Source organism: Tamandua tetradactyla, chromosome 2 (assembly GCF_023851605.1).
Source record: "Tamandua tetradactyla isolate mTamTet1 chromosome 2, mTamTet1.pri, whole genome shotgun sequence".
NCBI classification, from domain to species: Eukaryota; Metazoa; Chordata; class Mammalia; order Pilosa; family Myrmecophagidae; genus Tamandua; species Tamandua tetradactyla.
The window spans coordinates 29,438,481-29,466,302 of record NC_135328.1 but is presented as its reverse complement, the minus strand read 5'-3'; the positions used below and the strand labels follow the sequence as shown (position 1 = coordinate 29,466,302).

The 27,822-nt window shown below is 37.1% G+C and overlaps 1 protein-coding gene across 2 annotated transcripts in view; it reads left to right on the top strand.

Annotated features, from left to right (window-relative positions):
- SVEP1 (sushi, von Willebrand factor type A, EGF and pentraxin domain containing 1) overlaps positions 1-27,822 on the top strand; it is a 208,188-nt gene that overhangs the window by 112,139 nt on the left and 68,227 nt on the right. For both annotated transcript variants that reach the window (XM_077141639.1, XM_077141631.1), the window contains exons 17-24: positions 1,155-1,316; positions 2,550-2,711; positions 8,332-8,493; positions 8,881-8,972; positions 10,219-10,315; positions 12,352-12,465; positions 17,891-18,004; positions 26,907-27,108. In XM_077141639.1, the coding sequence (XP_076997754.1) occupies positions 1,155-1,316; positions 2,550-2,711; positions 8,332-8,493; positions 8,881-8,972; positions 10,219-10,315; positions 12,352-12,465; positions 17,891-18,004; positions 26,907-27,108 (1,105 nt within the window). The remainder of the gene's footprint in view (positions 1-1,154; positions 1,317-2,549; positions 2,712-8,331; positions 8,494-8,880; positions 8,973-10,218; positions 10,316-12,351; positions 12,466-17,890; positions 18,005-26,906; positions 27,109-27,822) is intronic.

Here is a 27,822-nt window from a genome sequence, read left to right as displayed (position 1 = left end):
AGTTCTGCCTGTTTCCCAAATAAGTCATCGTTTATAGATAATGGAACTTGAACCAAATTCTGTGTACTCAGCTGAACTTAACGAATCTTGTTTTTTAATCTCTGTCACCATGGAATTTTGATTCCTTGATGGTTCTTAATGCTATTCCCAGGGCTAGGTTGGGTTTTTCAGAGTTTTACAAGTTCATCTTGACCAAACGCACATTAAAATTGTTGTCTTTCTGAGCCAAGTCTTCTCCCCACGTTTTAAGTAGAAAGCAGGCATCACCTAGGCCAGTGTTCAGCATTTACCTGTGTCCTCACCTCCAAAAGCACTTGCTAAAAGCAGCTTGACTTGCAGCTCAGAACTGATGCATCCAACACTTGGGGTGGGGGTGGGGGAGCCCGGAATCTGCATTTTTAGTAAGTTCTCCAGGTAACTCATGCACGCCTTGAAAGTCTCAGAATCACCTAGGTGGTAATTTCAGATGTTCTCTGTTTAAGGATGGTAACCCAGACCAGTGCTGTCAGTGATCTCAGAATCTGAGCCCCATCAACCCTTGCCAAACAGTGTGAAAGGTTCTTAGATCGGCCCATTTGCTGTGGGTCCTTGAGTCTGAGGATTCCTGAGACTTGTCCTCCATGAGCAGTAATTCCTGCTGCACAGAAACGCATCTACTTCATTCTTCCTGTGTTAGTCTCACCATTTTGCCTGTTTTTTCTTTAGAAATGATGCTGTGTGGACTTCAGTCTGTTTCATAAGGGGAAGCATTCAGAGGAACAGCTGAGAAAACATTTCGCTATCTCAGAGCTCCCAGTTAACCTAAACATTCATTAACTAATGTATCCTTCTGGTCCGGCAGCTTGTTCAATGAAGGCTGTTTCCCACGACGACCTGGTTTATCATAGGCTTAGCACACGCTTTTATAAGCTCTAAGATTAGTCAACTAGAGTTTTGTTTTTGCAAAAAGAGAAAATCTGCTGCTCTTGGTTTCTGCGAATACATTTCTGGAATGTTTACCTTGTGACTAAACCACTGGTAGTAAAATTTAACCCAGAAACAATAGTACCTGGAAGCACACTTCATTACTTTTATGTTTTGGGGAATAAAATAATGGGAGTTGCATTGCTCTAGCATCCTGTGTTCTTCAGAATATCATGCTTGTTTATCTTCAGTCAATTGTCCTTTGGGAACACATTATTCTCTGGAGCACGCCATCTGTGTAAGCTGTGAGATGGGATCCTATCAAGATGAAGAGGGGCAGCTTGAGTGCAAACTCTGTCCAGCTGGAAATTACACCGAATATCTCCATTCCAGAAGCATCACTGAGTGCAAAGGTAGAGGCTTAGTGTGATTTTGACCAAAAAAAAAAACACCTGAATTTTGTTTCCAGTTGTGAAATCTAAGTGCAAGTAGATGAAAGCCATATCATTAGTTATTCTTTCTTTTAATTATAAAATATCACCTGTATGTTTCCCCCACATTAAGAACTCAATTTAGCTTTCCTATGGAACAATTCCATTGCTCCCAATAAGTCTAACCCGATTGGCAGTAACTCTAATCCACAGTCATCAATTCCCCTAGATTTTTCTTGTCTCACATTTGATTGATGGAAAGGAATTTCATGACACTTAGCAATCATTAGCTTTTATTAGAATAGTACTTGATGTGATGAGATCAGTTCTCTGTTTACTTGGACATTAATAAGGGCAGGGGGACATATTCTTCCTACTAAATGCCCCGTAGTTTCAAAGTATTCTTTACTGTTAGTTTCACTAAGAGTTTCCAAAAAAGATATGATAGAGAATGTTTTTATGCACTCTACAAACACATAGGATACACTGAAAATTAGGAATTTCAAAGTTATACCTGCTTGCAGGTGAGGCTGTTTAGTGACAAATATAAATGCAGGGCCAGTGTTGGTGATTGGAAATGCATTAAGATGCTGAATACGGAAGTCATTTAGGGAATAAGGGCCAAAGGAAAGGACAGTGCACTGGGTGTGGGAGGATCTGGTCCAAGACCTACTTTTTCACAAACCAACCACAGGAATTTTAGAAAGTTACTCAACCTCTCTGGGCGGGATGCTGAGACAGCTTTCATCTTTTTGCCCCATGACCCCTCAGATGAAGCAGTACCTTTAGGTGTGAGGAGGGAGCAGGGTCAGTTCTTATTTAGAGCTGCAAAGATGTCAGAGTAGTGATGAGACTGTCACCAACGTAGGGTTTTGTTTCTAATACTCAGGAGTACAATGTACATTTTGTGCTCAGGATTGTCCTTTCTGAAATACATGTTTTTGAACTTCTTTCAGCAACTATTGAATATTTTCCATAGTCAAACTCTGGTAGGCTATAGGTGGAAGTAACTGGAAACAAAGTCTAAAAACACATTACTACACAGAACCTGGGGGAAATCTAAACGATAGTGTGTATGCTTGGCTAACCTGAGGCAGAGTTCTTCAGGTCCCTCATTCTGTTCTAAATTTAAGAAAAAAAACTCTGTTCTACACAGTGCAAATTTTGTACAGCTTCATAGCATCGTTATTAATCATGATATGTTTTTCTTTATAGCTTGGTGCAAGCAAGGCACCTACTCACCCAATGGACTTGAGACATGTGAATCGTGTCCTCTGGGTGCTTATCAGCCCGCCGTTGGTTCTCGGAGCTGCCTCTTATGTCCACAAAACACTTCTACTGTGAAAAGAGGAGCCCTGAACGTTTCTGCTTGTGGAGGTGATGGAACCCTTAGATGGGTGTGTGTGTCCAAAGCTACTAGGCTATATGCATGGGGAGGGCATGACCACATGTCTGCTGTGTGCAAAGGACATAAATAATTGTTTCTCCAAGGAGAATCCCTTTTATTCAGCCAATCAGTGCTTAAGTATAAATATCCTCAGTACAACATTGTGATGGTGCAATTAGGAATACAGTGTGGTCCCATGCCTCAAATGGTGGCTCCGTGGTATGGTAGAAACATCTAAACAAGGAACTCAGTTTCCTCATTTATAAAGTGAGGTCCCGTCTAATGTTCCTTGAAACTCTAAAAGCACCTTATTCTGTGAATGATATTTCCTTCCTTACAATGTGAAGAGCCTCATCAGTGGGTCTCCACTTTGGCTGCCCATTAGGTTGCCATCAATTTAAATCAGTTTTGTAAAAATGCCAAATCCTCATCTTCACCCCAGAGATCCTAATTGAATTTGGGGTAAGGCTTGGACACAGGTTGTCTTTTTGCATTCTCCCAGGTGACTCTAAGTAACAGGAAAAATTAGGAACCGCTCATTTTGGTTCTTACACTTCAGCATGGAGAGCTTTGTAAAGCTCAGATTTCTGGGCCCCACGAAAGAGTTCTTTAGTAAGTCTGGGGTGGGGCCTGAAAATTTCTGTTTTTAACTAGTTTTCATGTGATGTTAAATTTTACCAGTCCTGGACCTCAAATTGAGAACCAGTGTTTGAAATGAATAGAAATGAAGAGATTAATGTTCCAATTTTTTTAAGTTTCTGACTAACATCCCTACAGATTATGGTTTTCCAACAAAATTTTTACACAGATATAAACAAAAATAGAAGATGAAAATTTAGAATAACCAACTTGACTGACAGTTCAGGTCAACTTTACTGTAAGAAACTTCAGAAATTTGTAAATGTGTGCAAAGTCAGTGAAACCGGATTAAAAAAAAAAATAGCTATCGGTTTACCTCTGCCTCATCTCTGGAAACCGAACGAGCTTGCCTGGCTGAAAGAGGGTAATTAAAAAAAAAAAAATGTGTAACTTCCCTAGTCTGTACACTCTTACTTCCAAACCTAAGGTCTACATCAATCAGAAAATTGAAAAGCTTTCCCCCTACTGAATGAGTGATATTTTTAAGAAGCTAACCTCTGTGTCCCCATTTCTCTTAATCTCCAGACACATGCATATGCACATACATACTCCTTCAAACTTCATTGCCTTCCATTCAGGCACACATCTGCATCCACCTAGAGACTGAAATTCTTAGAAAATAACTGCAAAGGGAATTTGTGTGTGGTGGCAGTGGAGAGGGGAATGTCCAACATTGCATCTTGGGAAATGGCAGTCCTTAAACATTCCCTTATGTATATATTTTCTTACTTTTCAGTGCTTTCTTTTTCTTTTTCTTTCTTTTCTTCTCTCCTTCCCTCCCTTCCTCCTTCCCTTCCTTCATGTATTTATTTTTAGTTTCATCTTATTTACTGGTAAGAGACCACTTTTTGCCTTTCTCCACATATTGACCTGAAAATATCATTAATCACTATAACAATTACATGTAAATAAATTACTTACTTAAAGTAATATTGTATTCTTTATACGTTTTACTTTTCTTCACTTCTTAATGATTAAATACTCTTGGGTCTGTGGTTACAAACTCAAGTCCCTCAAATGATTTGTTGTTGCTAACCTATAGCTACAAGGGAGAAGGCAAGGCTGCTTTTGCACAAGGATGACAATACCTGAAACTTAGCCTGACCCTCTAGGATGGAGTTAAAAGGAAGCTCAGAGTCTTTGAGCTCTGTCGTGGAAAGCCCATATTACAGACAAATCCATCTGGCTCCACAGCTCTGTAGGTGTTATTCCAAATGCTGTCAGGGAGTTGCCATCAGTGCTAAATAATAGGGCCTTTGGCAGCTGTAAAGGGGACAGAAAAATGTAATTGAATTTTATTTTGTGTGTCGATGTCCTGTGGGTGAGTGAAACCACAAGAAAAGTTGCAGAAAGATCTCATGGGTCTGTCCACTAATGTTTTAAGAGAAGAGAGTCCTGCCTTGGGCTAGTGATACCTGTGTTGGACTTTCGCATATGAATGTACTTCTACTCAACCTGAAATACATACACAAAGTCAAGTTCTCCTCTTTATCTGCATAAAGTTCACATGAATATCGTACCAGTTAGTTGATTTTTCGTTTCCTTCTGAGTATCATTTTGGATTCAAGGCTTTGTAAGGGCTTAACTTGTTGTAATTAGTTTCAGTTTTATTTTTGGATGCTCCAATTGCTACAATTGCCTGCTTGGAAGCCTTTTAATCAGATTCTTATGTCCTTTTTACTTGAATTTTGAAAACATGTCTTCTGGCAATATCAAAATGTCCCTAACTAACCTTGTGTTGTTTTACCCCGGCCATTCCTTTAAGGAATCTACTTCTTCTGTGGAAAATGGTGTTAGAGACCAAAATCTGGCCTCTGGGGATGCATATCAGACTTGTACTGTGAGATGATATTTTACCCTGGCTATTTTAATGTGCTGTTTTCAATTCAATTTTAATATCACTTTTGACATTCTTAGATTTTTCTCGCTTTCTACAAGATAAGAGGCAAGTGAAGGTTAGTTCAATTTATTTATTACATATATAAATTACTATAGTAAATGCTAATTGACCATTCCTGATAGGAATATTTCTGATAGGATGCCCCAGAATGTAAATTAAATTAATTTTAACCCACAAATTTCTTTTAAACTTTTTATGCCAAAATATTTTAGAGTAAATTATAGACATTACATCAACCTGTTATTGCAGGAAGCCAACATGCTTATTGATTTTTAACCTAATATTATAGTACAGTTATACCTTAGTAAAACTTTGGACATTGCATTCGTTTTTTTGGACATAGTCTCTTTTTTTCTTTTTGAGGATAAGCCTATGCTGAACAAAATTCTATGTAGGAAAAAAACAGTTTAATTCATAATAGCATCTTGAATTTTAGATGCTATTATCATTTTAGATTTTCATATGCACTCATAGATACACTCTTAAAGAGAAGTTTTGTATTCCTTTACCAATGGGAATTTCATGTTTTCAATCAATTACTTTAATTGGCTATTTGGGAAGTAACTTTCTCCAACAAGCAATCACTTTTGAAAACTTAAGGCTCAGAAAATCATTTTAAACTCAATGAATTTACCACTTGTCTCTGCAGATAGCTGCTCTGCCGAAAGAGCTCTTTCAAACAAACAGAAGATTTAACATACTCTTGGTACAACAGAGGTGCTTATAGTTTAAAACTATTTCATGTTCATGACTGATGTAACAAACTATTTTTTTCTAAATTTCCATTAATGTCTATGAAATCTTCTGGTATCCCTGGATCTAATTTCTGACTTCTTGTCATTTGGGTATGTAAAAAAGCAATTTTGCCAAATATTTGGCCAACTTTACTGTTGCTTAAGAACTTGGATCTAAAATTCTTGAAATTACCACAAATGCCATTTATTGTTTCCTCATACCAATAAAGAAAGAGAATGCTATGAGACTTGAAACATCCTTTTTCCTTGAACCTCAAATGAATCTCTAAATCACTCAAGCATGTTGCTAATTACTGCTGGTGTACTAATTGTGTGTGTGTGTGTGTACTAATTTTTATTAACAAGAATCCAAAATCTAAATAAGCATGCTGATACCGTGGGTAGCTATTACCTTGTATTCTATCTTATATACTTAATTATACAGACAAGTCTTAATGGTTTAATACTATTCTCAGCTCATAATGACTTCAGGGCTCATCCATGTGACACTAGTTCATGCAAGGAAAAGGCACATCCCAGCCAAGTTCATCTTTGGGTCAGAGATATCAGTCACCATAGACTAAAGCCCCAACCAAAGAATTTAGTCTTGAGTAGCCTACTCCACTGTCCCTCTGCCAAATGCCACCAAATTTATTGAATAAAAACCAGGCTTATGTTATATTAGAAGGCTATTGTTTAATTAGGTTAATTCTACCAGTTGCTGGCAAGAGAATCTCATATGTGTTAAATGACAATATTCAATTGGATGTTCTTTACAAAAAACATGTCTGACACAAAATGACATTAAAAGGTTAAGAAATAAAAACATGAATACAAAAATCAAACAAGGGTGGCAAAATGGTTTATGAACAAATTAAATTCAAATAACACCAAGTGAGAAAAATAGTTTATTTTTATTGAAAAAATTCATAAGGATTATAGCCTTGATGAAGCTTTCATCATCAATTAGCAGCATAAAAATAAATGAAACAAAATCTGTATGTCTCACAAGAAATTGTAGAAATATAATTTTTAGGGAAGATTTTAGTACCTTCCTTGAATTTTCAAAGATAAAGTAAGCAATCAATAAATAAGGACATAAAGAACTTATGGTATATAATTGATAAGAATTAATTAATACTGTATATTGATTTTTTTACTCTAGCGTGATAACATTTTTGATGATGTGCTTATGGATTATATTAAATTATTTTCACAAAAACAACTGCCAAAGAAAAATTCAAAAGTATAAATCATTATTTAGATAATATAAAAATAACTATTGATTATCAAACTTGTGATTTATGAAAGCTATTTTCATAGGTAAATCCATTGCTTTACATTATTTCATTATTACATCATATTATTAAATAAGTAATAGTTGTAGTTGTGCAATGAAAGCAGTTAAAGTGAGTAGTAAAATACAAGGTAGCAAAAACTATTTGCTCTGAGTATGTCAAAGGGTAAATATCCTTATTATATAAAATAATCATTGAAAACTCCCAGTAACAGACAACTAACCAGCAGAAATAAAAACTTCTAAGCATAAAGTAAAGAAACTTCATTTATCGTCAAAATGCAAAAAAAAAAGCAGTGCAATTTCATTTCCACCTTTAAACTGAAATTTTTTAAATACTCCTTATCAGTGCTAATAAACATGCAGTGAGAAGAGTGATTCCATACCCTGTTGAGAGTGTAAATTGGAGCTACTTTTTGTTTTTTTAATGATTTGGCATTTATATATCGATAGTTTTAAATTTGTTCGTATCTCTAGACCTAAAAATTCAACTACTTAGAATTTATCCCAAGGAAAGAATCAGATATATATATACACACACATATATATATATACATATATATGCATATATATATATATGTAGAGCTTATGTAGAAAATTTCGTTTCAGGATTATTCATTATAGAAAACAAATGAAAGCAACCTAAATGTCCAATAGTGAAAGTAATGTTAGATTAGTTATGGCCTGTCAATGCAATGTAATATTTTGCATTTATGAAAACCCATCTTATAAAATATTATTTAATAATTTTGGAAAATGCTTGCGGTGTAATGCTAAATGGAAATAATAAGAAGCCAAAGTTATATGGTCAATTCTAATATTTATCGTGTTCATGTATTTTATTAAAAACAGGAAGGAAATGCACTAAAATATTTATCTGGAAGAAAAGATGGTATGAATCTTAAATGTGCAGAATGGATTACTACATTAGTAATTCAGTAGTTTTCTTTCCACCCAAGGACTACTACAAGCAAAGGCACTTCTTTTAAATATAGGGGCATGCGGCTTAATATATGACTGATTTGTTTTGGTCTTTGCAGTACCTTGTCCAGTAGGACAAGCCTCTCGTTCTGGGCTAATGCCTTGTCATCCTTGCCCTCGCGACTATTATCAACCCAACCCAGGGAGGTCTTTCTGCTTAGCTTGTCCCTTTTATGGAACTACCGCAATCACCGGTGCCACATCCATCACGGATTGTTCAAGTAAGATGTTAATCTTCATTTCCAACATAATCACATACTAGAGACTTACTTTTGCTTATCTCTGTGTTCACTTTATTTCTAAATATTAGTGTTTATTTCTAAATATTAGTGCTTTGGGGAGTCTGGACTTGGTAGATTGCCCTTTTCAGGTCTTTTTGATGGTAGTCACTCAAAGATTCTTATTTTGGAGATGTTGAACCTGATTAACTTCTATATGTCTTTCTAAGCGCCTAGGGCTTAATGGCATACCCCAACCAACCAAAGTACTGTGGCTTTACTTACTCTGAAAACCAGAATCTTGACTATAATAGTATTTAGGTACAAGTCTACTTACTGGCAATATCTACCACAGATACATATCTCTGTTTCCTTATTCCTTTTTATTAGCTTTTAGTTCAATTTTCTCAGCAGCAGAAGAAAGTGCGCGACCACTTGCCCTTCCTGGACATACGGCAAAGAAGTCTGAAGTGAGCAGCCAGGCAAGTCCGTTTTCTATTTCTAAATTTTCTCTGCTGGAATGTTCAGAAAATAATTTGTCATTATACTTATCACACAGAGGAAAACTAAGGGAATTGAAACTTTAAGCAGTCAAGGCTCATGAAAATAATAAATGAATAATTGCATGTACTTGTGACTTCCAATAAAAACTTTCCAAAAATGCTGATTAGAAGAAGTTCTAAGTACAAAAAATGCATGTTTTTTTCCAAGTAATGTTTGGCATCAATAATGCGTAGCTGTGGGGAGTTGTTTGATGCTCTAATAATTAACACTGACCACAAGGATAGCCCATCATTTGAGTAAGAACATTTGGTTTAGCAAAAAGCCTTTCTTAATTGGTAGAAAGAGTTACTTAACTTTCATGAAAACTGTATACATTTTTTTCTCTAATCACGAAAAAGTTGCTTATTTGAGTAATATAACTCATGAACATAACTCATGAATATAATTAATCAATTGTTCTTTTTTTTTTTGCAGTCTGATTATTTTGGTATAGTCCACAATTACTATAGTTCACAATTAAACTGCAAACTCACCTTGTCCAAAGCCATGAATTTCTTGGCCTTTGCTATTTTTTAAAGTTATATTTCATACTTAACTTCTTACAGCCTATTCCAAACATCATGACTTGTCCAGGTTTTAGTAGTCATATCTGAAACTGAGCCTAATGGACAGAGAAATTTGTAGGTACCCCTCAGGCAGTGACCCTCGAATCTGGAAATGTTGGAATCCATTGGCCAGCTTTTAAAAATGACAATACACTGGGCGGGCCACGGTGGCTCAGCAGGCTGAGTTCTCGCCTGCCATGCCGGAGACACAGGTTCCATTCCCGGTGCCTGTCCATGCAAAAAAAATAATAATGATGATGATGATGATGCACAGACCCCAGCTCCAGAGAGTCTGATTGAGCAGGTCTGGATTGGGGCCCTGGCTTTAGTATATTTTAGAAACACCTCAGCTGGATTTTAACATAAAGCCAGCATTTAGAAACACTGCCTGGGTTTGCCAGAACATCATTCAAGAATAACACATGTCATTTGAGCCCATGTATGGCAGGTACCGCGTGTATGCAGGCAGCAGTTCAGCCCAGCTTGAGTGAACTCTCCTGGAAACAGGGCTAAGTGTCTCATGTCACAGACTCTCTGAATTCCTAGACAGGATTGCTTTGAAATGAAGAGAATGTTTTAATCTCTGATAGATTTTCGTTGTTGTTGTTGTTCCTGGTAGGTTTTCCATGAATGCTTCTTAAGCCCTTGCCGCAATAGTGGAACCTGCCAACAACTTGGACATGGTTATGTTTGCCTCTGTCCGCAGGGATACACAGGTAACGTAAGAGAATAAAAACGTTAATATGTTTTCATGTAACATCATCGAAACTTGCAGGATCAAACTTTGGAACATTAAATTATGCCCTGCAAAATACATCAGACCATATCAGTGCACCAAAAATCGGATCAAAAATGAAAGCCACAGGTGATAAATGTGTGTGTGTGTGTACATACATGTATATATCATCTTCGTTATGTAAAGGCAGGCACATCATAGCTTACATTTATATTGGAATACAGTCCTGGGGGCCATGTCCAAGGTTTGAGTCTAAAACAGATTAAATATAGGGTGTTCAACCTAGAACAGATTGTTCAGCATACACATTTCTAAACAAAACTCCCACTTTCTCTCATTTACTACACATGAGTGGAAATTCTTGTAAATAGCTGTGATTGGTTGAAACGTTTCTAGCTATCCGGAGGCTGTGCTTAGGAAAAGAATACTGCCTTGGATTTGGCTATGTAATGTAAGAATTATGTTTTCTTGCAGTTTGGTTCGCATTCCAGTTCAGTCCAGAAATATAATTTTTGAAGAGAAATAATTATACCTTAAAATTGAAGCTTGTTTAAAATAATTCACTGTTTTCTTCGAGGCCATTTTGGCAATTTTCTTTCAAATTTGTATAATCAAAATGAAATATTTTAAATGAGAAAATGTTATATACATAAGAGAATTCACTGCAAAATAAGCAAAGTTGGAACATAAAACATAGCCCTGAGTGATCAAGAATATTGGCATTCCAATTATTACAGCTTACTCGTGTGTATTCATATTTGTGTTTCTTTTTATCAAAATTCTTTTGACTTGACATTACCATAAGAAATAATGGATCTTGTCCTAGAATTCCATAAATAATGAAAGGCACTTAAGAGAGATGTGACACTCAAATTCTAGCATGCACCAGAGTCACCTGGAGAGCTTGTTGAAACAAATGGCTGGCCCTCATCCTCAGAATTGCTGATTCAGTGGGTCTGGCATAAGGCCTGAGAATTCCTATTCCTATCAGGTTCCCAGGTGATGTGATGCCTTTGGCCCAGGTATCACACTTTGGGATCCCCGGCATAGTGGGAGAACATGGATTTCCAGCAGAACCAGCTCTTCGAGAGCTTGTATGCTGTAGTAGTTAGATTCAGTTGTCAACCTGGCCACGTGAAGCCACCTAGTTCTATTGCTGTGACCATGAGCCAATGGTACGTGAACCTCATCTGTTGCTGATTACACCTGCAGTCAGCTAAGAGGCGTGCCTGCTGCAATGAATGGTGTTTGATTTCATTGGCTGGTGCTTAAAAGAGAGAGCTCAACAGTAGCACAGCCCAAGCAGCTCAGCATACCTCATCTCAGCACTCGCAGCTCAACTCAGGCCTTTGGAGATGCAGAAAGGAATCTCTCTGGGAATAGTTGTTGGAACCCAGAGACCCGGAGAGAAGGCCAGCAGAGATCATCCTGTGCCTTCCCACGTAAGGAAGTACCTCAGATGAAAGTTAGCTGCCTTTCCTCTGAAAAACTAATGAAATAAATCCCTTTATTAAAAGCCAATCCATCTCTGGTGTGTTGCATTCCAGCAGCTAGAAAACTAGAACATATGCCCTCTGGAAATGTACAGCCCCATACTGGACACCTGACATGGGAGCTGCGCTCTGGCCAGATTTAGCCCCATCCACACACAGCCTCAGTCAGGTGACCTGGTAGCAAGTATACATGACTTCAAATGTTGCACTTTGGGATTAATCTAATTCCTGGCTCCATTTTATCCTTCCAGTCCTCCTCCCCGCTGCCTTTTTCCCCGCCTACTTCTAATTTGGGATTTTTTAATTATCTTTTATGTATCCTTATTAAAAATATCTTAAATCTGTTTCAAAAGAGGCAGAGTCTTCATTAAATAAATAGCTAAATGGTAGCACTCAACAAATATTTTTCTTTTCTTCCCCTATTCCCTATAAATTCAGATTATTGGGATCATTGTCTTTAAACGATTATGACTGTTTTGATTAATCCCTTTCTTTGCCCTTCATTATTTGGTTTACACTTTAGGCTTAAGATGTGAAATTGATGTGGATGAATGCAACTCCATGCCCTGCCTCAACAGTGGGATTTGTAAAGACCTCGTTGGTGAATTTATTTGTGAGTGCCCATCAGGTTATGCAGGTAGGGGAAAGTCTCTTCCTTTTACAATATAAAACTTGAAACCATTACAATTTCCTCGCTGAGATAAATCTGAAATGTATTTATTGCTAGGACATATCGGGTACTACAACCATACTGAAGAAACCTATTTTCTAATATTAAGTTATTTCTGTGCATTGGGAAAGTGTTAGTTTCACTATGCTGTCATGTAAAGGGAGTGGGAGGTCAGTTCTGCAGTATGAAATTCCTTGAGGCTTATAAAACAGGCAGACCTTGGGTGTTCTTTTTTGTGTGTTTTTTAAATGTAAATTTCACATGGTGTTAATTCCATACTGTATTAAGTTTCTGCATCTCTCTCACACACACACACACATACACGTTTATGCTGTAAGTCCTTCTTTTTTTATTACTACTGAAGGTCTAGGTTTACAAACCAATCATGCCTAAGATACATGAGGATTCCCGTATGCCACCCTATAATTAACACCTTGCCTTGGTGTAATACATTTGGTACAACTGATGAAAGCACGTTTTAAAAAATTGTATTAATTATAGTCCATGGTTTAACTTAGAGTTCACCGTTTGTATAGTGCACTTTTGTGGATTATTTAAAATTTTATTCTATATCTGAATGTAGATAAAGGGGAAATGTTAGGTTGTATATGTGGCAGACCTGGTTTTGAGTGCTGTCTTGTCCAGCTAGATTTGTGACCTTGGACAAGCTATTTAACTTCTCTGAAGCTGTTTCTTCATATGCAAAATTAGAGGTCATCAAATGAATGAATATATAAGTCCAGCACAGTACAAACAAATTTTAGGGAATGTCCTGAGTCTTCCCTAATATTTAACTGAATTTATGACATGTATGTGCTTATTTCTATGATGTTAGTGTGTGTGTGTGCATGCACGTGTGAATATAATTAATACTAATTGTGGGCTTTAGGTGTTTGTATTCATCAAAAATCTATGGGGCAGGCCATGGTGACTCAGCAGGCAGAGTTCTCACCTGCCATGCCAGAGACCTGGGTTTGATACCCAGTGCCTAACCATGCAAAATAAAATAAAATTATGGACCATTTTATTTCTCCTTTAACTTAAATGAGTACAACTATTTAAATACATTTTTAAATTTAAACCAGAGAGTTATAGCTTCCAACCATCTCTCCCATCAAAAACAAAGCAAAGCAAAAAACAGAAGCATCGATCTTATTCTCCATTCCCTTGTTCGATCACAATCTAATTATCATGATTTTGATATTCTGGCCTCATAAAGTCTAATATTACATATTATTTTGTAAAAAATAACTTCATAGTATCATTGTGGGGAATAATGATCTAAATTATCTAGTACTGTATCAAAATTATAGAATTATTTAATTATAAAAACATATATCTGGATATGTATTTTTAAATATGTAGGGATATCATTTTCTACATTTTGTTATGTTCAGTAAAATCCTTTGAGCATTTTGAGGAAATCTGAATCTCACGTGCATAGCGTTGGCCCAAGGCTGAGGCTGAAGAAGAAGATCTGAAAAAGCCCTCTTGACCTTGACAAAAAATAATTTGGGTTGCAATGTAGACGTAAATGTAAACACTAAAGCTAGAACATTTAGAATAATATGGGAGAAAATCTTGGAGGTGTTGGGTCAGGCAAAGAACTCTTCAATGATCAGATAAAGTATGAACCATGGAAGGACAGATTGAAGATACAACTTCATGAAAATAAAATAAATTCTATTCCTCACAAGGCACTGTTAAGGGAAATGAAAAGACAAGCTCAAACTTGGGGTGAAAATATGTTATAAAACACATATCCAACAAAGGATTTGAAACCAGAATACATAAAGAATTCTCACCACCTAATAATTATAAAACAAACTGTTAGGTTGGGGGAATAAGGGAGGGCTCTATGACTGAGATCATGAAGTCATTTCTGAACGGAAGGTGAATTGTTACAACCAAGGTCTTTACATAGCAAACATCTGACAGACATCTGACCACCCACTGCTCAACCCACTAGCATAATAATCCTTTGTTTAATGTGCCACCCCTTTCATGTCATCACCTAACCCCTGCCCTTAAAAACTGCACTCGCCAAAGCCTGTGCGCGAACTCACCTCACTCCATCTTGGGTTTGGTGAGCTCTGCCCGGGAGGGCAGCCAATAAAGCACGCTCACTTAAAATCGTTTCATCTACTTTCCTTCCTTTCTCTCAGATACCTCATATCTTAAAACCTTTCACAAACAGCCCAGTAGAAAAGGAGCAAAGGATCTGAATGACCATGTTCTCTAAGAAGATATTGGAATGGCAAATAAGCACATGAGAAAGAGCTCCTGAGCATCTTTCATCATTAAGAAAATGCAAATTAAAACGACAGTGAGCTATAACTACATGCTTATCAGAATGCCAAAATTAAAAAGATTGATAACAGTGAGCAGGAGGCAAGCAAAAGGAGCGCTCACACACTGTTGGTGCCAATGCAAAATGGCACAGTTTGGAAAACTGTTCAGCAGTATTCTTAAGAAATTAAGTATCTATCTTGGAAAACCATTCAGCAGTATTCTTAAGAAATTAAGTATCTGTCTCCCATATTACCTAACAATTCCACCTTTTCACCTTTACTCAAGGGAAATGAAAACACATCTTTACACAAAGACCTCTATTTCTGTCAGCTTTATTCACAATCAATTACAGATTTCCCAACTGAAAATAACCAAAATGCCAATTACCTGGCAAATGAATAAAATTGTGTTACATCTATTTAATGGAATACTATTCAGCAATGAAATGGATATGATACTGATGAATTTCACAAATAAAAGCCACCAAATGAAGAGGGCTACGTAATATGCATTCCTATTTATATAGCCCCCAAGAAGAGGCAAGAATCTGCAGAAATCAGTCAGTGCTTGCAGCAGCTAGGAGTTCATAGACAGTATGAGCTGCAAAGAGATAACAGGAAACTTTTGGGGTGATGGATTTGTTCTGCATCTTCACTCTGTGATAGTTACTTAACTACACACTTGAGAAACTCATTGGATTTTACACATATAAAGGGTGAACTTTAGTGTATTTAAATTATTCCTTAATATACCAGATGAAAAATGTATTGAGGAGGAGGTTGACATAAGCTTATTTGGTAGTGAAAATATATTCAGGAAAAGCAGGGTTTTTTCTTCTTCAGCCCTTTTTTTCAACATTCTAATAAAAATTCTGATTCTCACACTTCAAGAATGTGTCAAACTAAAGAATAATAAGAATTCTACAGATAAAAGTTATGAGATTGAAATATAGTGGCATTCAAAAGAAAATGCATAGCTTTAAAGGGCATATGTTAGAAAAGAAATAAGAAATTCATGATCTACCTTAAGATATTAGAAAACATAACAAAATTAAGAAAATACCAAAAAGAAATAGAAGTAAGGAAATCATTGCAAAAACAGTGATCAAAACAGCACCGAAAGTAGAGAAAATCAATAAATTTAAAAATTAGTTTTCAGAACAGGCTAATCAAATTGAAAAACCTCTGATGAGGTTAATAGGACAGAAAGGAGCCGGGGATGAGATGAGAACAAGAGAGAGAAATGGTAATCAATAACAAATTAAATCCAAACTAACATGGTGAATACTACACACATTGAAAATACAATAAGGTGATATTATGAACAACTTTATGCCAATCACATTTAATGTTTTTATTAACTTGTCTCCTACAGCAAAATTCACTGAGTTTAAGTTTTGTGTTAATTTTATTCAGTCATGTTAGTGCCACCATAATCAATTGATAGAACATTGATTGTACACTCAGCCTAAAAGATTTCCTCCTGCCCATTTACTTCAAGCCCCTGTTTTCACACCCTGACCTAAGTGCCACTCATCTACTTTCTGTCATTTCTAGAATTTCTAGAAATTTAGCGTTTCTAGAATGTCTTCTCTATGGACTCATACAGTAAATATTCATTTGCATACGATTTCTATAATTTACAATTTTTTTTAAAAATCACCATGCTTTGTGCACATTAATTTTTCATTTCTGTTTATTGTCGAGTAATACAACACAGTAATGATATACCAAAATTTATTTATCCATTCCCCATATGGGTTACTTCCAATTTGTGGCTGTTATGAATAAAGTTGCTATAAACCTTTGTGAATGTGTAAAAGAGAAAGTCTATATATGGGGAAATCTTTAAATACTCAAAATAGCCCTTGAAAAACCTTTAAATCAGCAACTAAAACAAGTGTACAGGTAAACTGTCTTTTAATAGGCCCCTTTTCTGCTCAACAAGGGAAGAGTTGATTTTTGACTCATGAGCCCCAGATAAAGTGGGTGGCTTCGCTTAGGACCCATGACACCTGCCCCTTGAAACAAATGCCGTTCAGCTTGCCTCTGAGAGACATGCAGGCTCTGAGACCCACTGAGGCAACCACAGATCAGCACAGCATCAGCCCCCACCCTGGCATGTGCTCAACCGCTGGATCTGTAGCCAAGTTGGTTGGCCAATTTCTCTTACATACTCCCTCCCACTCCCTCTGTCATGTGCATGTGGTTGTGTCTTCACATGCATTAAATTTATTGAGCGAATCCACTGTGAAAGACAAGATATGTTTATGCTGGTATGTATGCAAGAACAGACTTTATGGTTAGATTTACTACTCTCAAAACCTGACTTTTATTGGTGAAATTTGCTTTTAGCACATCTTCAAGTTACTAGAGGACATGAATTATTAGATATGCATTACAGAATTCCAAGAGTAGTAAATTTAAGCACCCTAACCTCTTCAGCCCAAGGAGCTTTTATACATATGCACTTGAATTTGAAGACTCACAGTTCTAGGCTCATTTCTGTGCTTGGCCAATGGTGATACCAGAGACTTTATTAGGAATCAGTTTCTAGGTCTATAAATTGAAGGGTTTGCATTACATCAATTGTTCTGAAATTATATTCACACAGGACATGCAACAGCTGTATAGATGTTTGTGTTTCTCCAATTTTCAGAACTAAATAAGTTATTTCTTTTTTCATTATGCTTCCCCCGTAATTTTTTTCAAACTCTGTAAAACTGATACCTCTTATCTATAAATGAATAAACTCAACAAAAGGGTGAATGAACAACGAGGCAGCAAATACTATGAGAAAAAATTTGAAACAAAACTACACGTTGCCTTAACTAAAAAAACGTGGCTGGATATTCATGGTTGCTGTTTTCTATTGCATGCTGAAAATGTTGTCAAATTTCTTGGAAGAAAATCTTGCCATTTGTAGAATGGAAGAAAACATTTTATTTCAAGGTATTTTGCAAAGAGCAAAATGTCTCACAGCCGAGCAAGCTGAGATTTCCAATTGCTCTGCTCTGGTACCTGAACAAGTTGCTTGAAAACTATCAATCTTAAAGTCCTTTCAGTTTTCTCCAACTCAAAAATTTTATGATTCTTTGCAGGCCAACTATGTGAAGAAAATATAAATGAGTGTAGCTCCAGTCCTTGTTTAAATAAAGGAACATGCACTGATGACTTGGCTGGTTACCACTGCACATGTGTAAAAGGATTCATAGGTAAGATGTCGCCGTTCTCCCTGCATTGTCTTAAAATCCTGTAAAGCACCACAAATTATTACATTTACTAACATTTCGTCTGAATTCTAGAAGCACATCAGAAGACGTATAGAAGTTACCTAGCAAGTCAAATAAATTCAATAGCTTCCATTCATTCCACAGATATTTCCTTTTCTTGGCAAGCCATTTGCTTTTTTAATATGTGTGTGTGTGTATACATATGTATGTATAATAGTAACTTAAAACATTAGAAAAGCAATCCTAGGCATTCCAGACTAAATCAAGAGCAGTTGTTCATCCCACTAATAAGTTCCAATCCTTCTATTATCTGGTCTTTCCATTCCTTGGGTTAGGATCCCTCCGAGTCTTCAACAAATATTTGTTTAAATGAGAGTTCCTTTTTTAAAAAATTGCATTACATGATTATAAAAGTATGTTTCCGAGCAACAACCAATATGATACCTAGCATAAAAACATCCAACTTTGTTTATTGTTCATATGAATCATCTAGGAAGCAAATAATCCTGAACCCATCTTCAGACAGCTTCATTCTGGTCTTGGATGGGAACCAGAAATCTGCATTAATTCCTCCATACCTGAAGTATAAAGGGCCATAGGAATTTCTATTCAAGTCAAATAGAAGAAAAGGATATCTATTTTTTATACTGCTAGTTATAATATCTGCTTACGTGGTACAAAAATATAAAGTGAAACGATTAAAAGTTGATACTATACAAATTGATAAGATTTAATAAGGTAGTCAATTTAAAATAGAGTATTATTTAAAATAGTAAATAATTGACAACATTATTTGAAAATAGACCAAAGAAACTATTGTACATTGACAAAACAGTATATTATGTAGCCTTCAAAATTTGCATTGTACGGAATTTTAAAATCTGAAGAGGCATAAAACATCCAGTATGGCTCTTTCTCCGCCGGCGCTCCCGCCGCCGTCTAGCCCTCCTCTTCCTCTTTCTCCGCCGGCGCTCCCGCCTCCATCTAGCCCTCCTCTTCCTCTTTCTCCGCCAGCGGTGCTCCTGCCGCCACCTAGCCCTCCTCTTCCTCTTTCTCCACCGGCGCTCCCACCGCCATCTAGCCCTCCTCTTCCTCTTTCTCCGCCAGCGCTCCTGCCGCCATCTAGCCCTCCTCTTCCTTTTTCTCTGCCGGCAGCGCTCCCGCCGCCATCTTATCCTTCCCTTTCTCCTCCTACTCCAGCGGCTCTCCAACCACCATCGTGCCCTCTTCCGCCTTCACCGGCTCCTCCGCCACCGTCCTCGACAGCCTTGTCATCCTCACCTTTCCTCCTCCAGAACAGCTACTAGGGGAGTAGAAACGATACAGAACAGCTCCCAGAGCCACGATAGAGATCAAAAAGACAGCGTACCCCATCCTGGAACGGCTGACTGGCTGGGAGAACCCGCTCCGGTGAGATCGCCGAGGGGTGCGAGCTTCCCCGGGCGGGACGGCAAACGGCCGGAGTCCCTCCCCTCCTCCTTCCCGGGCCAGATGGCAGAATTGGGCAGGCGGTCCCCTCAAGCCACGGCGGCTGGCGCCCCCACCACGCGTTGCCCCCCAGACCAACTAAGAGAATTGGATCGGAAATCCCCAGGCCGCGGAGAACGATGACCAGGGGGGTCCCTTCCAAACACGTAACTACCCGGTCCGGCTGGGAACGGTGCACTCTCCCGGGCCGCGGCGGCTGGCGCCCTCCCACCACGCTTGGCGCCCCGGGCCGACTAGGAAATTCAGACGGGCACTCTCCCGCGCTGCGGCAGCCGGCGACCCTCCCCGCGTTCAGACCCCTGGGCCGGCTGGCACTCTTCCAAGCCGCTTCGGCTGGCGAACCTCCCCCACGGCGAGAGTTTTCCAGAGTTAAAGGACCCACAGCACCTTTTACTGGTGGGACCCGCAGACAAACGTGTGCCACGAGCACCACCTACTGGGAAGGATAAGAAAAACAGAACCCAGAGATTTCACAGAAAAATCTTTCAACCTGTTGGGTCCAACACCCAGGGAAATCTGACTAAATGCCCAGACGCCAGCAGAAGATAACGGATCACGCTCAGAAAATTGAAAATATGGCCCAGTCAAAGGAACAAACCAATAGTTCAAATGAGATACAGGAGCTGAGACAACTAATGCTGAATATATGAACAGAAATGAAAAACCTCTTCAAAAATGAAATCGATAAATTGAGGGAGGACATGAAGAAGACATGGGCTGAACAAAAAGAAGAAATAGAAAAACTGAAAAAACAAATCACAGAACTTATTGAAGTGAAGGATAAAGTAGAAAAGATGGAAAAAACAATGGATACCTACAATGATAGATTTAAAGAGACAGAAGATAGAATTAGTGATTTGGAGGATGGAACATCTGAATTCCAAAAAGAAACAGAAACTATCGGAAAAAGAATGGAAAAATTTGAACAGGGTATCAGGGAACTCAAGGACAATATGAACCACACAAATATACGTGTTGTGGGTGTCCCAGAAGGAGAAGAGAAGGGAAAAGGAGGAGAAAAACTAATGGAAGAAATTATCACTGAAAATTTCCCAACTCTTATGAAAGACCTAAAATTACGGATCCAAGAAGTGCAACACACCCCAAAGAGATTAGACCCAAATAGGCATTCTTCAAGACACTTAGTAGTTAGAATGTCAGAGGTCAATGAGAAAGAGAGGATCTTGAAAGCAGCTAGAGAAAAACAATCCATCACATACAAGGGAAGCCCAATAAGACTATGTGTAGATTTCTCAGCAGAAACCATGGAAGCTAGAAGACAGTGGGATGATATATTTAAATTACTAAAAGAGAAAAACTGCAAACCAAGACTCCTATATCCAGCAAAATTGTCCTTCAAAAATGAGGGAGAAATTAAAACATTCTCAGACAAAAAGTCACTGAGAGAATTTGTGACCAAGAGACCAGCTCTGCAAGAAATACTAAAGGGAGCACTAGAGTCAGAAATGAAAAGACAGAAGAGAGAGGTATGGAGAAGAGTGTAGAAAGAAGGAAAATCAGATATGATATATATAATACAAAAGGCAAAATGTTAGAGGAAAATATTATCCAAACAGTAATAACACTAAATGTTAATGGACTGAATTCCCCAATCAAAAGACATAGACTGGCAGAGTGATTAAAAAACAGGATCCTTCTATATGCTGTCTACAGGAAACACATCTTAGACCCAAAGATAAACATAGGTTGAAAGTGAAAGGTTGGGAAAAGATATTTCATGCAAATAACAACCAGAAAACAGCAGGAGTAGCTATACTAAATCCAACAAATTAGACTTCAAATGTAAAACAGTTAAAAGAGACAAAGAAGGACACTATACACTAATAAAAGGAACAATTAAACAAGAAGACATAACAATCATAAATATTTACGCACCAACCAGAATGCCCCAAAATACGTGAGGAATACACTGCAAACACTGAAAAGGGAAATAGACACATATACCATAATAGTTGGAGACTTCAATTCACCACTCTCATCAATGGACAGAACATCTAAACAGAGGATCAATAAAGAAATAGAGAATCTGAATATTACTATAAATGAGCTAGACTTAACAGACATTTATAGGACATTACATCCCACAACAGCAGGATACACCTTTTTCTCAAGTGCTCATGGATCATTCTCAAAGATAGACCATATGCTGGGTCATAAAGCAAGTCTTAACAAATTTAAAAAGATTGAAATCAAACACAACACTTTCTCGGATGATAAAGGAATGAAGTTGGAAATCAATAATAGGCGGAGTGCCAGAAAATTCACAAATACATGGAGGCTCAACAACACACTCTTAAACAACGAGTGGGTCAAGGAAGAAATTGCAAGAGAAATTAGTAAATACCTCGAGGCGAATGAAAACGAAAACACAACATATCAAAACTTATGGGATGCAGCAAAGGCAGTGCTAAGAGGGAAATTTATTGCCCTAAATGCCTATATCAGAAAAGAAGAAAAGGCAAAAATGCAGGAATTAACTGTCCACTTGGAAGAACTGGAGAAAGAATGGCAAATTAATCCCAAAGCAAGCAAAAGGAAAGAAATAACAAAGATTAGAGATGAAATTGAAAACATGAAAACAACAGAGAAAATGAATAAGACCAGAAGTTGGTTCTATGAGAAAATCAATAAGATTGATGGGCCCTTAGCAAGACTGACAAAAAGAAGAAGAGAGAGGATGCAAATAAATAAGATCAGAAATGGAAGAGGAGACATAACTACTGATCTCACAGAAATAAAGGAGGTAATAACAGGATCCTATGAACAACTTTACGCTAATAAATACAACAATTTAGATGAAATGGACGGGTTCCTGGAAAGACATGGACAATCAACTTTGACTCAAGAAGAAATAGATGACCTCAACAAACCAATCACAAGTAAAGAATTCGAAGCAGTCATTCAAAAGCTTCCTAAAAAGAAAAGTCCAGGACCAGACGGCTTCACATGTGAATTCTATCAAACATTCCAGAAAGATTTAGTACCAACTCTCCTCAAACTCTTCAAAAAAATCAAAGTGGAGGGAAAACTACCTAATTCATTCTATGAAGCCAGCATCACCCTCATACCAAAACCAGGCAAAGATATTACAAAAAAAGAAAACTACAGACCAATCTCTCTAATGAATATAGATACAAAAATCCTCAATAAAATTCTAGCAAATCATATCCAACAACACATTAAAAGAATTATACGTCATGACCAAGTAGGATTCATCCCAGGTATGCAAGGATGGTTCAACATAAGAAAATCAATTAATGTAATACACCATATCAACAAATCAAAGCAGAAAAATCACATGATCATCTCAATTGATGCAGAGAAGGCATTTGACAAGATTCAACATCCTTTCCTGCTGAAAACACTTCAAAAGATAGGAATACAAGGGAACTTCCTTAAAATGATAGAGGGAATATATGAAAAACCCATAGCTAATATCATCCTCAATGGGGAAAAATTGAAAACTTTCCCCCTAAGATCAGGAACAAGACAAGGATGTCCACTATCACCACTATTATTCAACATTGTGTTGGAGGTTCTAGCCAGAGCAATTAGACAAGAAAAAGAAATACAAGGCATCATAATTGGAAAGGAAGAAGTAAAACTATCACTGTTTGCAGACGATATGATACTATACGTCGAAAACCCGGAAAAATCCACAACAAAACTACTAGAGCTAATAAATGAGTACAGCAAAGTAGCAGGTTACAAGATCAACATTCAAAAATCTGTAGCATTTCTATACACTAGCAATGAACAAGAGGAGGGGGAAATCAAGAAACGAATCCCATTTACAATTGCAACTAAAAGAATAAAATACCTAGGAATAAATTTAAATAAAGAGACAAAAAACCTATATAAAGAAAACTACAAAAAACTGCTAAAAGAAATCACAGAAGACCTAAATAGATGGAAGGGCATACCGTGTTCATGGATTGGAAGACTAAATATAGTTAAGATGTCAATCCTACCTAAATTGATTTACAGATTCAATGCAATACCAATCAAAATCCCAATAACTTATTTTTCAGAAATAGAAAAACCAATAAGCAAATTTATCTGGAAGGGCAGGGTGCCCCGAATTGCTAAAAACATCTTGAGGAAAAAAAACGAAGCTGGAGGTCTTGCGCTGCCCGACTTTAAGGCATATTATGAAGCCACAGTGGTCAAAATAGCATGGTATTGGCATAAAGATAGATATATTGACCAATGGAATCAAATAGAGTGCTCAGATATAGACCCTCTCATCTATGGACATTTGATCTTTGATAAAGCAGTCAAGCCAACTCACCTGGGACAGAACAGTCTCTTCAATAAATGGTGCCTAGAGAACTGGATATCCATATGCAAAAGAATGAAAGATCTCTCACACCCTATACAAAAGTTAACTCAAAATGGATCAAAGATCTAAACATTAGGTCTAAGACCATAAAACAGTTAGAGGAAAATGTAGGGAGATATCTTATGAAACTTACAATTGGAGGCGGTTTTATGGACCTTAAACCTAAAGCAAGAGCACTGAAGAAGGAAATAAATAAATGGGAGCTCCTCAAAATTAAACACTTTTGTGCATCAAAGAACTCCATCAAGAAAGTAGAAAGACAGCCTACATAATGGGAGACAATATTTGGAAATGACATATCAGATAAAGGTCTAGTATCCAGAATATATAAAGAGATTGTTCAACTCAACAACAAAAAGACAGCCAACCCAATTACAAAATGGGAAAAAGACTTGAACAGACACCTACCAGAAGAGGAAATACAAATGGCCAAAAGACACATGAAGAGACGCTCAATGTCCCTGGCCATTAGAGAAATGCAAATCAAAACCACAATGAGATATCATCTCACACCCACCAGAATGGCCATTATCAACAAAACAGAAAATGACAAGTGCTGGAGAGGATGCGGAGACAGAGGCACACTTATCCACTGTTGGTGGGAATGTCAAATGGTGCAACCACTGTGGAAGGCAGTTTGGCAGTTCCTCAAAAAGCTGAATATAGAATTGCCATACGACCCAGCAATACCATTGCTGGGTATCTACTCAAAGGACTTTAGGGCAAAGACACAAACAGACATTTGCATATCAATGTTTATAGCAGCGTTATTTACAATTGCAAAGAGATGGAAACAGCCAAAATGTCCATCAACAGAAGAGTGGCTAAACAAACTGTGGTATATACATACGATGGAATATTATGCAGCTTTAAGACAAGATAAACTTATGAAGCATGTAATAACATGGATGGACCTAGAGAACATTATGTTGAGTGAGTCCAGCCAAAAACTAAAGGACAAATACTGTATGGTCCTACTGATGTGAACCGACATTCGAGAATAAACTTGGAATATGTCATTGGTAACAGAGTCCAGCAGGAGTTAGAAACAGGGTAAGATAATGGGTAATTGGAGCTGAAGGGATACAGACTGTGCAACAGGACTAGATACAAAAACTCAAAAATGGACAGCACAATAATACCTAATTGTAAAGTAATCATGTTAAAACACTGAATGAAGCTGCATCTGAGCTATAGGTTTTTTTTTGTTTTGTTTTTTTACTATTATTATTACTTTTATTTTTTTCTCTATATTAACATTCTATATCTTTTTCTGTTGTGTTGCTAGTTCTTCTAAACCGATGCAAATGTACTAAGAAATGATGATCATGCATCTATGTGATGATGTTAAGAATTACTGATTGCATATGTAGAATGGTATGATTTCTAAATGTTGGGTTAATTTCTTTTTTTCTGTTAATTAATAAAAAAAAAAAAAAAAAACAAAAATCCAGTATGCAAACCTTGTTGGGATCCCGATTTCAAAAATCCAACTATAAAAAGATAACTTTGAGACAATCAGAAAAATTTAACTGTGGATCAGGTATTGAACAATATAAAGGGATTGTTAGGTGTGATGTTGGCATCAGTTAGAAATTTATACTGAAGTATTTAAGGGAATAATGCCATAATGTTTGGAGTTTGCTTTAAAGTAATACAGATAAAATTGGGTGGCAGTAGGGTGGGCCACGGTGGCTCAGCAGGCAAGAACGCTCAACCTGCCATGCCAGAGGACCTGGGTTCAAAACCCAGTGCCTGCCCATGTAAAAAGAAAAAAAAAATGGGTGGCAGTAGATGAAACAAGATGGGAAATATATTGGCAATTTTTGAAGCTGTATGAAGAGTTAGATGAGAATTCATTATACTATTCTCTCTACTTCTGTGTATGTTTGAAAAAGTTGTGTTTTTTTTTTTTTTTAGTGAAAATGTAGAATATTTAACACCATAGGAAAATGCTCACAATGTACAATTAATTGGGAAAAGTAGGGTACAGATAGTATGACCAACAGGATTCCATTTTGGTTTTGTGTCTATATATAGTTGTGCAGAGAAAAAATATTTTAAAGGAACCCCTGAGATTAAAGGTGTGTTATTTTTTAAATATGTTTTTCTGTATTTTCTACAGTGAATGCACATTATTTTCAATGGCCCACTTATCATTTGGTTCTATTAAGTCACTAGAATTTGCAGAGTTTCCACTTTCTTCAAAGAAGTGTAGATAAGGCAATGTGAAACATACAGAATGAGAGAGAAGGCGGGAAAACGGGATAGAGAGAAGGATAAGGGCTTACATGCAAAGACAAATATTCAAGAAGAAACTGAAGACATTATCATGTAAAATCACCTTGCAAATGGATGCAAAATAATATAGTAAAAAATGTGTATTTAATTGATTAGGAGGAAGTGCAAAGCAGTAAATGGCCACTGAATGAAAGAGACTAGGTCAAAGAAATGGAGAAAAGATTCGTATTAAATGTATTGTTTTATTATTTAAACATTACCCCAATTAGATATTTATTACTATTCTTAGTATCAGAAAGAGGTGAGATAAAAAGGGCAGATCAATCAAAAACAGAGTCCTAAAATGACTGACAAAAGCCAGAGCTCATTAAATAATTGGATTTTAAAGCAGTTATGATATAGGTCAGTGGCTCTGCAACACTGAACCCTTCATTCCAATTACTTAGAAGCAGCATCTTTTAAGAAGTCAACACTTTGAACACAGTTTTCCAAGGAAATCAGTGGAATCAGGAACTTAGGAATCAGGCTCTGCAACACTTAACCCTTCATTCCAATTGCTTAGAAGCAGCATCTTTTAAGAAGTCAACACTTTGAACACAGTTTTCCAAGGAAATCAGTGGAATCAGAAATTGAAGGGTTTGCATTACATCAGTTGTTCTCAAATTATATTCACACAGGATATGCAACAGCTGATAGATGTTTGTGTTTCTCCAATTTTCAGAACTAAATAAGTTATTTCTTTTTTCATTATGTTAATCATTTGGGTTCTTTAACTTCCTCATCCATCCCCAGGCCTGCACTGTGAAACAGAAGTCAATGAATGCCAGCCAAGCCCATGCTTAAATAATGCAGTCTGTGAAGACCAGGTTGGAGGCTTCTTATGTAAATGCCCACCTGGATTTTTGGGTACCCGGTGTGAAAAAAACATAGATGAGTGTCTCAGTCAACCGTGCCAAAATGGAGCTACCTGTAAAGATGATGTCAACAGCTTCAGGTAAAAGGCCAAGTCTGGGTCTTTACAACAATTTTTATTTTCTTAACTGTTCAGTCACTCTACAGCCTTTATGGAATATTATTTGAAGTCTCAAGTCAGCCATTCCCACATGCTCTCCTGATGATAGGACATTAGATTCTGAGCCACTAATGCTGGGATAGAGTCAAAATAGTTTTACTATTTCAAAATAGTAAACCTGTATGTTTTAAGTTCCTCAGTGATTCTGGTGCACAGTCAGGTTTGGGAACCACTATTCTGTACCTAGAAAGCATAGAAGGTGATAGGAAACACAGTTATACAGAGGCAAATACAGTAGCACTCGATGAAATCCTATTTTTAAATGTATTATATTTTAGCTCAAGTTTGCATGCTAGGTAAAAAGCAAAAAGAATTTTGCAAACATATTGTCACATTCCAGCCTACATACTGTGATCTTCAAATATTTTTTCAGTTCTTTTGATCAAAAGAAATCTAACATGAGAGTGTAAGTAAGTAAAACATTAAAAGCTGAGTGTTTGTTATGGGAAATAGTAGTGTTTGGAGAAGGACGACTTTTGTCTTCCTGAGGCAGCTCGTAGGGTGCCAGGAGAATACAGTTTGAAAACCAACACGCTCATGTCATCCCAATCAAAACGGCCCCCTCTCAACCCCTTCTGTTACCAGAATCTGTGGCTTCTGCAGCAAAGAAGACAGGCTGGTCTCACTTGCAGAATC